The sequence below is a fragment of the Punica granatum genome, chromosome 1, assembly GCF_007655135.1.
Source record: "Punica granatum isolate Tunisia-2019 chromosome 1, ASM765513v2, whole genome shotgun sequence".
Taxonomy (NCBI): Eukaryota; Viridiplantae; Streptophyta; class Magnoliopsida; order Myrtales; family Lythraceae; genus Punica; species Punica granatum.
This window is the reverse complement of record NC_045127.1, coordinates 21,528,182-21,538,445: the sequence shown is the minus strand read 5'-3', so window position 1 is coordinate 21,538,445 and position 10,264 is coordinate 21,528,182. Positions and strand designations below refer to the sequence as shown.

At 52.5% G+C, this 10,264-nt stretch overlaps 1 protein-coding gene across 1 annotated transcript; it reads right to left on the bottom strand.

The window, feature by feature from the left end:
• Window positions 1–9,416: 9,416 nt before the first annotated feature.
• On the bottom strand, window positions 9,417–9,917 carry LOC116204358 (leucine-rich repeat extensin-like protein 3). The gene has a single exon (XM_031536445.1). It carries the CDS (start codon window positions 9,915–9,917, stop codon window positions 9,417–9,419), a length of 501 nt encoding a protein of 166 aa, XP_031392305.1.
• Between the last annotated feature and the right edge of the window lie 347 nt (window positions 9,918–10,264).

Genomic DNA, 10,264 nt, shown 5'->3' with positions numbered 1-10,264 from the left:
GAAAGCTTCAAACCGAAAATCCAAGCCCGAAAATGGACTTAGGGGGTGGGAAATATATAAGCTAGGAAGTTTGGGGATGTTTGGCTTAAGTCGGGTCGGGTGGTGATCGGAATACCGGGTGGTTTTCAGTTGGTTTTGGCCGGTTTCGACCTTGAGATGGTTCGGACAGAAGCAAGGAAGAGGGCTGGGGTTTGGGAGGACTTTAGAGAGATGTTGGCTTGAGAGAGAGTGGGAATGAAGAAGTGATTAAGCTTAATGGTGCAAGGGCTTATAAAGGGGAGCTTAATGGCTTGATTAAGTGAGGCAAAGTGTGATTTGGGGGGGGGGGGGGGGGGGGGGGGGGTTAGTGGGCTGCTGAAATTTGAAGAGGGGTTAGGGTGGGGTTTGTGTCACTTAGAGTGTGGGGGAAGCAAGGGAGAAGTGATGGGAGGTGATGGATGGGTGATGGATGTAAGTGTGTAAGAAGATATTTCAAATTGTGTGGTGGAGGGAGGAGGAGAGGGGTTGGAGCCGCCGGCCTTGGGGGATTTAGCCGTGGCTTGGGGCGATTGGACCGTGGCTTGGGTTCGAGCAGTGGCTGTGGGTTTGAGCCGTGGCTTGGAGGCTTGGCTTGGCTAAGTTGTGGGTCCCATTCGATTAGGAGAAAAGTCGAGAAAAGCTCGAGGCTCGATTGGTTACACGTGTGCCTTCCGAGGTCCAATTAATCGATGAATTTGGAATACTTGCATGAAGAGAATTTAAATGAGCCTAATATCGTCATATGTCATGTGAACGAATGTTCGGACGACTCGGCACCTCGAGGGTCGGTTTTATCTTGGTGTGGAGTTAACCGTCCCCGCTCTCCAATTGCCCTTTTGTGCATCTTGGTGTTCGTCATGGTGACCCCTTTGCCCTGCGTGGGATCATTGGATCGCCGTCCTCAACCGAGGCCCATTAGCTCGAGGTGACCTAGGGACTCGTGATCCGGGTTTTATTGATCTTTACCGAATGCCCTGAGGTGTTCGAGGATCGCTGTGATCTCTATTTGCCATGAATATGCCCCGAAGACTCGCCGAGAGGCGCTTGTGACTACTGAAACGTCCCTCGGGAGACCAAGTCGAGTTTCGAAAGGTTATCTGAAACTTGTTCCGTGATCCCGGTGGTCCCTGGGTACGTGCAGGCCCGTTCCAGGGTGCCGTTTACTTGTCCGTGTATCGGGCGCCCGGGAGCCCTGTTAGAAAAGGCGCTTGTGAGAGTTCGGGGGTGCCCCGGCTTAAGCAGGATGCCTCCGAAACGCGCCCGGACGTGTCATTTCTCTTGTTTATTCATGACTCTGTGCCCGCACGTTCGCCTCTGGTTTTCCGATCGTGAATAGTGTCCCAGGCTTTGCTCAGAAGTTCTCAGTCGGAGCCGGTGGACCAAAATTGGGTGCTGACAGCCCCTCTTTGGTTGCGTGCTCGATTAGAGGAGGTAACCAAAGATCATGATAAGCATCCCTTTTTGGTCCCGGCGATCACCTTGTTGTCACTCCCTGTAGTAGCTCGCCCCTCCGCGTTGGATACTTAGGGAGGATGTGCAAAAGTGTTCGAACTTGTCACAGGGTAACCATATGGTTGAGAAGCGAAAATTATGAAATGTAGATGAGGGGCCTAAGCCCGCATGACAGTATGTGCAGGGCCGAGGCCCGTGGGAAGCAGTAAATCACTAGGCCGAAGCCCGTAGAAAGCAGTAAATCACTAGGCCAAAGCCCGTCGAAAGCAGTAAATCACTAGGCCGAAGCCCGTAGAAAGCAATAAATCACTAAAGTGTAGGGAAGGTAGAGGTGGGGATCGATGCCAGGCGGCATCTCAAAGGTGCTGGCAGAGGCGAGTTGTTCGGTTCGGAGCTGAAGTCATGCTTGTGCAACGCCGGGTGCTACTTGTCGTGTTTTGAGCCGCAGTCGAATGGCTTTCCCCCTTATCGTTGGGCACTCCACTCGGCTTGAGGTCGCGACCTGCTACATGAGCCAATCGCGCGTCCGTCGGGGAGAAGATGCCTCTCAAGGTTCCCGACTGCACCTGCGCGCGGAGAAAAGGAAACCTACAAAGGATGTCAGTCGCGCTCAGCCGACGAGACTATGATGCGTAAGAGGAATCTATGTAAAGATGTATCGGGGATTTGCTATTGGTGACCGTTGGAGGGCGGTCGTGTCCTTATCAGAGAATGGCTTTTTCTGGAACGGGTAACCCGTGGAATATGTGCATAAAGGTAAAAGGAGAGATCTTATGGGATCTTCCAAATCAAGGATACGCTGATTCAACCCCATTTCAAGGCGAGTCTCGAGTCTGGAGAGCGGAAGAGAGTTTGCTTGCGTCGGAGGATGCCGAACCACTACTCGATGTAGCTTCATGAAGAAGTGTTGCCTTACTTTTACGGTCAAGCCGACATTGTCCCCTAACTTTTGCCTAGGCCGCAAGATGCGTGATGACCTAGCGGGGTATTTTATTTGATTTTTCTCACATGAACGCTCACCTTTTACTGCGATCACCCGTGTTTTGGGTGAGATCGCACCTCTCGAGTCCTCTGACTTTTGCCTAGGCCTCCCTTTGAGGGTCTTAGACCTAGTGAGGAAATGATTTATGCTCTCCTTTTGCCACGACTCCCCTTTGTGGGATTTTAAGTCGTGCCCCTCGTTCCCTAACTTTTGCCTAGGCCGCCTCGGGGAGGTTTTCGACCTAGCAGTAAAATTATTCTTCTTTTCTCTCAGGAAGGTTGCGTGGTGAAGAGAATGACGGGAGTCTGTATACACATGGATGAATGAAAAAGATGTTATAAAAGAAACGGACACGAGGTCCGGCAATTGAGATACAAACATGGGTGATCATGGATAATATTTCTTGATGGCATCAGCGTTGACCGGGAGCGCATTTTTAGTCCCGTCCATGTCGCTTAAAATGACGGCTCCCCCGGAGAAGGTCTCCTTGACAACAAAGGGTCCGTCGTATTTATACAAGAACTTTCCCCGGGAGTCCGGCGTGACATGTAGGACTTTCCTCAAAACGAGGTCACCGGGGTTGAATTCGCGGTGACGGACTCTTGCGTTGAATGCTCGAGCCATTCTTTGCTGGTAGCACTGTCCATGGCATAGCGCTTTCAGTCTCTTTTCATCAATGAAGTTTAACTGTTCGTAACGCTGTTTTGCCCATTCTGCTTCTTCAAGTTTGGTTTCGGCAAGGATCCTCATGGAAGGGATTTCAACCTCAATCGGGAGGACTGCTTCCATGCCGTAAACCAAGGAGTATGGAGTTGCCCCCGTGGAGGTCCGGATTGACGTTCGGTATGCCAAGAGAGCGTAAGGGAGCATTTCGTGCTAGTCCTTGTAATTCACTTTCATTTTCTCAATGATCTTCTTGATATTCTTGTTCGTAACTTCCACCGCACCGTTCATTTGTGGACGGTATGGAGTGGAATTGCGATGCTGAATCTTGAATTGGGCACAGAGCTCGTCGATGACTTTGTTGTTCAAGTTCTTGGCGTTATCCGTGATGATCGTCGCCGGGACCCCATACCGGGCAATGACATCGCGTCTGAGAAATCAGGCCACGACTTTTGCGGTGACCGACGCGAGAGTGATAGCCTCGATCCATTTAGTGAAGTAATCAATGGCCACCAAGATAAACATATGTCCGTTAGACGCTTTGGGGTTGGTCGGGCCAATCACATCCATTCCCCACATTGAAAAAGGCCACGGTGCCGTCATGGGCCGTAGCTCATTGGGTGGCGCTTTGATCTGATCAGCGTAAACCTGACATCGGTGGCAATGCCTGACATGCTTCACACAATTAGTCTCCATGGTGGACCAATAGTAGCCTAAGCGCATAATCTTCTTAGCGAGCATGAGACCATTCATATGGGGTCCACAATTTCCCTCGTGCATTTCCTCCATGAGACGTCATGATTCGTGTTCATCGATGCACCGGAGGAGCGTGGAGTCAAAGGAACGGCAGTAAAGTATCTCGCCGCTCAGAAAATAGTGTATCGCGAGGCGTCTGAGCGTCTTTCGATCACGGCGATCGGCGAATGGAGGGTATTGGCCGGTTCGTAAGAAGTTCTTAATGTCTTCGTACCACGGCTTTGCCTCGGACGCTTCGATTGCGTTGCAGTGTGCCGGTCCTTTGGCTATCTCAATCTCGAGGGGCTCGATAAGGTTTTCCCTCGTGATGTTCACCATGGAGGCAAGCGTTGCAAGCGCATCTGCGAACTCATTTTCATGCGTGGGGTATAGGTGAACGAGATGTCTTCGAAGTTCTCCGTTAACCTCTCGAGGTACTCGTGGTATGGCACTAACTTCGCATCTTTTGTCTTCCACTGCCCCAATGTTTGGAAGATTGTGAGTATAGAGTCGCCGAATACTTCTAGCTCTTTTACCTTGAAGTCGATTGCCGCTTGTAGGCCGAGGATGCATGCCTCGTATTCGGCCACGTTATTGGTGCACGGGAAGTCGATCTTTGCCGCCACCGAGTAATAGCGTCCGTCCGGGGATATTAGCATTGCGCCGATGCCGGACCCCGTGGAGTTAATGGCACCGTCAAAATACATCTTCCATTCCGGCTTCTCCTCCTCATTATCTACTTGAAGAATCCCCTCATCCGGGAAGTCGGGATTGATCGGCATACTGTCCTCAATTGGGAATTCTGCCAGATGATCTGCAATCGCCTGCCCTTTAACCGAGGAACGGGACACGTACTCAATGTCGTATTCCGTTAACTGACAACGCCACTTGGCGATGTTCCGCATGGAGGATGGGCTATCCAGCAAATACTTCAGGGGATCCGTCTTTGACAGCAAGCGAATCGTGTGATAAAGAGTGTATTGTCGGAGTCTCTGCATGACCCACACCAATGCACAACACATCTTCTCGATTTCCGGGTAATTGGACTCTCCGTCGGTGAACTTTTTGCTCAGATAGTAGATTGCATGCTCCGTGTGTGTGGATTCCTCTTCCTACCCTAACATGCACCCCAATGATTGTCGGCGTACCGTTAGGTAAAGTACGAGGGGGCGACCTGGTGTAGGCGGAACCAATACAGGCGGTTGAACTAGATATGCTTTGATGGTGTCGAAGGCTTTCTGACATTCTTTGTTCCATTCGATCGCTGCGTTCTTGCGGAGCAAGCGAAAGAGTGGTTGGCATTTATCTGTCAGGTTTGCGATGAATCGTGCGATGTAGTTCAATCGCCCTAAGAAGCCTCGTACTTCACGGACCGACGATGGTGGAGGGAGCTCTCTGATGGCTTTGACTTTAACCGGATCAACTTCGATGCCGCGTTCACTGACCACAAACCCCAACAACTTCCCTGACCTGGCGCCGAATGTGCACTTCGTCGAATTGAGCCGAAGCCTATATTTTTTTAGGCGGTCAAAAAGGCACTCTAAGTTGACAAGGTGATCTTCCCCTTCTCTTGACTTGGGGATCATGTCATCAACGTAGACCTCTATTTCCTTGTGCATCATGTTGTGGAATAACGTGACCATGGCCCTCTGATAGGTTGCCCCGGCGTTCTTGAGGCCGAAAGGCATGACTCGATAACAGAAGGTTCCCCACATCATCGTGAATGTCGTCTTGATCTTGTCTTCCTCGGCCATCCGGATTTGGTTATATCCGGAGAAGCCGTCTATAAAGGAGAATTGAGTATGGCGCGCGGTGTTGTCGACCAAAACGTCAATGTGAGGTAATGGAAAGTTGTCTTTGGGACTGGCTTTGTTGATGCCTCGGTAGTCGACGCAAACTCGGACCCTTTCGTCTTTCTTCTCTACCGGTACAATATTTGCCACCCATTCGGAATAGTTACAAACTTCGAGGAAGCTCACGTTGATCAGCTTGACAACCTCCTCTTTGATGCAGAGGAGGAGGCTCGCTCGTTGCCGCCATAACTGTTGTCGCTTGGGTGGGAACTTTTCCGTGTCAAGTGGGAGGAAGTGCTTGACTATCGATAGATCTAGACCGGGCATGTCGGCGTAGGACCAGGCGAAAACTTCTTGGTACCTTGTCAGGAAATCGATCATTCGGGCTCGTTGCGTTGGGTCGAGGGTCGAGCCCCGTGCCAATCTTTAAGGTACGGGGCTCATCTTCGGTGCCCACATTAATCTCTTCCGTTGGCTCGAGTGAGGTGAGCAGGCGATCCTCGAGGCGGCGCAAACTCTCTTCTATCTCGGGCACTTGACTGTCTTCGTCGAGCCCTTCCCCGAAGTATATGGGTCCGGGCTCTCCGAGACACTCTTCGGATGGCTTCGAATCGACGTGTTGATAATTTGGATTCGAGTGGAGCCTGGAAAATTGAAAGGATTGTTTTAGAAAATTTAGAACGCTGTGAACGAGAGCATAGGGAAAGAAGGTAAAACAAGTAGGAATTCAAAAAATGCATGTAGAGATTTCATTGATAGTATCAATCGTGAAACCATAACAGAGATCCCTCTTCCGTTGTGCGGCCTATGGCTACGCCAACACACGGGAAACATCTTCTACATAGATAAATCTTACACATCGGCAATAACAGTCGAATAGCGCGGAACTGAGGTCCAGTTGTTAAGCTCCTCATTTTCCTATGCCGGGCGGATGTGAACCCCTGAAGGAATCTCCTCGGTGACGGCATACACGGTTAACGAAGTGTCAGGCGTGTCATTGAAGTCCGAGGAAGGGCCGTCAAGGGTGCTCCCGATGATGAGTGAAGGTCCGAGAAAGAAGTAAGACAGCGGGGGAACTTGCATGCCCCTGTTGAGCCTCCCATGGTGCATGGCGAGGCGGTGGAGGTGGTTGCCCCTGCGGGCTTCAATGATTTCATGGCAGGAGGGGCGAAAGTCGAGTCCCCTTCTATGCTTATACTCTTCAACTTCAATGGGGCAGTTGATCCCTTGCCCGCACGCCCCAAGGCCGGTGCCGGGGATGTAGTTGTGGCGCAAGAGAACTTTCCCTATCATGCGGTCGGCGCGGGATGGTCCGACCTCTCCGTAATCCCGAATGAAGGAGATGGTCTCGAAGGAGTGGAAGGGCAGATTTTCATCGTTTCCGACGCTGATGTAAGGGACCGCCGTCTCTTTATAGATGGCGTAGTCTTCCTCCCCTTTGACCGTGATAATCCTCTCTTCGACGATGAATTTCAGCTTCTGATGTAGAGAGGAGGGAATGGCACCGGCCGAGTGGATCCAAGGCCTTCCGAGTTGTAGGCTGAAGGCGTTCGAGATATCCAGCACTTGGAATGTGACGCTAAAAGAGCACGGGCCAACATCTATGAGGAGGTCGATTTCCCCGTTCACCTCCCTCCGCGAGCCGTCGAAGGCTCGGACCGCTGTCTTGCTCAGGCGGACGCGATTGAGATCTACGTTCATCTGCTTCAGAGTAGTCACCGAGCATACGTTGAGCGCGGAGCCATTGTCAATCATGACTCAACCAACGATATGGTTGTTGCATTTGCAGACAATGTGCAATGCCCGGGAATGTGCGCATTCTTCAAAGGGGAGGTCGTCATCCGAAAACGAGATAGTATTAGAGAAGATGGAGTTGATGGTTTCCTCTATCCGTTCCGAAGATGTCCCCTTGGGAACTTGTGCAGCCGTTAGGACCCGCAGGAGGGCTTCCCTATGTGGTTCGGAGCTGAGGAGGAGGGCGAGCAACGATATATGGGCCGGAGATTTGGTCATCTGTTCCACTACCTTATACTCACTTGCCTTGATGATTTTCAAGAAGGCTTCAGCTTCTTCTTCGGTCACCTTCTTGGGCGGAGTTGGCGGGACTCCAGGTATCGCCTTGGTTTCTGTGGCAGGTGCCTTCCCTTTGTCTGTGGCTGCTGGATTCTCATATACCCGTCCCGAGAGTGTTATGCCCATGACGCCGAATTGTTGCTCGAGGCTTCCGACACCTCCCTCATAGGTCCAGGGGACCTTGTTGTCCGAGTATGGTTCTTGGGGCGGGAATATCTATGACGAACAGGGCAGGAGGTGCGTCAATCCCGGTGAACCCAACTGTAACTTCCGCAGGGTTGTACTCAATCACAAAGGGGGAGGGACCGCCTTGTTCGCTTTCGCCCTCTCCTAATGCGCATATGCTGATCATGTTGATGGAGGGTCCCTAGGCCGGTCCATGATTGGGGAGAGGATTAGCTTGTACATTTAGAGGTCTTACCGCATTGAACGAGAGCTCCTTTGCATCAATCATCTCCTGGATCCTCTCCCTTAATCTCCAACAAGTATCTAGGGTGTGCCCTGGTGCCCCCCGATGGTACTCGCACTGTTTGCTTTGATCTTGGATGGTTGGGTCGAAGTTCGGACCAAGTGCTATTGTCCCGATCTTGTCGCTCGCCCGGAGTTGCCGATAAATGTGAGCAAGTGGAACTGGCAGGGATGGGTATTGTCTGCGTGGTCGCGGTTGCGCTGCACCGCCCTGTTGGCCTTGCGGGGGTGGGACTCGTTGCTTTGGTTGAGAGACTCTCGGAGCCGGAGGTTGGTATTGAGGGGCTTGGAGTGAAGTAGGGACGTAGTGGTGGACAACGGGTGACGGTACCGTAAACGGGGGTGAAGGCGGCAGTGCAGAGTAGTAGATCGGTTGGGTAGGGGGTTGAGGCCGATATTGAGGCACATGCGGAGCATAGGAGGGGACCACGAGGGGTGCAGACGTTAAATTCATCGAGTACTGTTGGGGCGCCGGATGTGCGGGGTTGACGGCGTTGACTGCTACCTCCTTCCCTCTTCTTCCACTAGAGGGCGTTGTCGTCGCAGGGGCCTTCTTTCGAGGATTCTTCTCCTTTACTGGTGGGGTCCTTCATCCTGCCGAGCTTGATTCCCAAGTCGAGCTTTTCCCCGGCCTCGATGAGGTCGGAAAATGAAGAAGTGTGGGCCAATAAATGCGAATAATATACTCTTCTCAACGTGGAGTGGAACAGCTGGATCTGTTGTACTTCGCTGATTGGAGGGATGTGTTTCGCCGCTTGGGCACGCCATTTGGTGGCGTATTCCTCGAATCTTTGGCCTTGCGCCATCTCCTTCATGCTTAATTCTAAGAGGGTCGGAGGCGTTTCCGCACAGTATTGGTACTGGTCGAGGAACTTCCGGGAGAGGTCCGCCCACGTCGGAATATCCTCGGCCTTTAGTGACATGAACCAATCGAGAGCGGATCCCGACAGGCTGTCTTGAAATGAATGGATAACGAATTCCTCGTGGTCCCAATACTATAGCATCTTCCCCTGGTAATGGCGGAGATGGTGCCGCGGATCTGTTGTGCCTTCGTAGGTCCTGAACTCCGGGATCTTGACCTTCGATGGTAACCGCATGCTCGGGAATAGACTACAGTCGCCGTAGCGCGCGTCGGGTCGAGCCTCACTTGCTTGTAGGGCCCGTATTGTTTCTTCCATCCTCTTGAGCCTTCGCTCCTGCTCGGTGTCAGCCTCGGTGAAAAGGTGAGTCGGTCAGGTGAACTGGGCCGCCTGAGTCGGCGTGCCTGGTTCGAGGAAAGTAGTGTTTATGGGTGGCGGTGCTTGGTAGGGGAAGTTGGTGTGAGGTTGTAGAGGCGAGTAGGAGGGAAGCTCTGTGGCTTGAGGGTGAGCCGGAGCAGGTGCGCTTGGCGCCGGAAAAACCATTGGCAGAGGGACGGTATAGACTGCAGCTGGGGCCGGCATGGAAACAGGTGGCGGTGCGGATAGGACCTGATCCGAAGCGAGGAACGCCACCGGTGGAAGAGGGACAGCTGCGGGGGCCGGTGGTGGTGGAATAGGGATGGTAAATGGGTGGGCCGCGGCCATGTTTGTCGTTGGCGGTGCAGGAGCATCAGTGTTTTCCGAAACTTGGGTTGGCGGAATCCAAGATGTCGGGTCGACCGTTGGTCCTTGTCCCGAAGGTGGTGTAGAGCTTGAGGATGCGCAGTTCGGTCCTCTGAGTAGGGCGAACAATTCCGCCATGTTGGTGGTCATGTTTGTAGCTAATTGGTTAACTGTGCCCTCAAGTACTGTGATGCGGGCGTGGTCGTTGGAGGCGGACGGCGTTAGTGAGACTCGCGGAAGAGGCGCCCCTGAAGACGTTGGGGGTAGAAGGTGTGTCAAAGGGGCCCTCGTATACACCAGAGGTACGCCCACGGGAGTCGGAGGTGGTGGAGCATGCGTTGGGGGCGGCTGAGAATGTGTCGGGGCCGGTGGATTGACTTCCTTGGAGATATTGACGCGGTCATCTTCCACCATACTGACACGTTGACGAGTTGGGTATCGGTGTGACGCCAGTTGCGATCACCTAAATTCCAAAAGTGTGTAAGCGTGATGTCGAC

What these genes read in the sequence shown, in the direction of transcription:
- LOC116204358 (XM_031536445.1), bottom strand. Translation starts at nt 9,917, where the DNA reads ATGACCACCAACATGGCGGAATTGTTCGCCCTACTCAGAGGACCGAAC.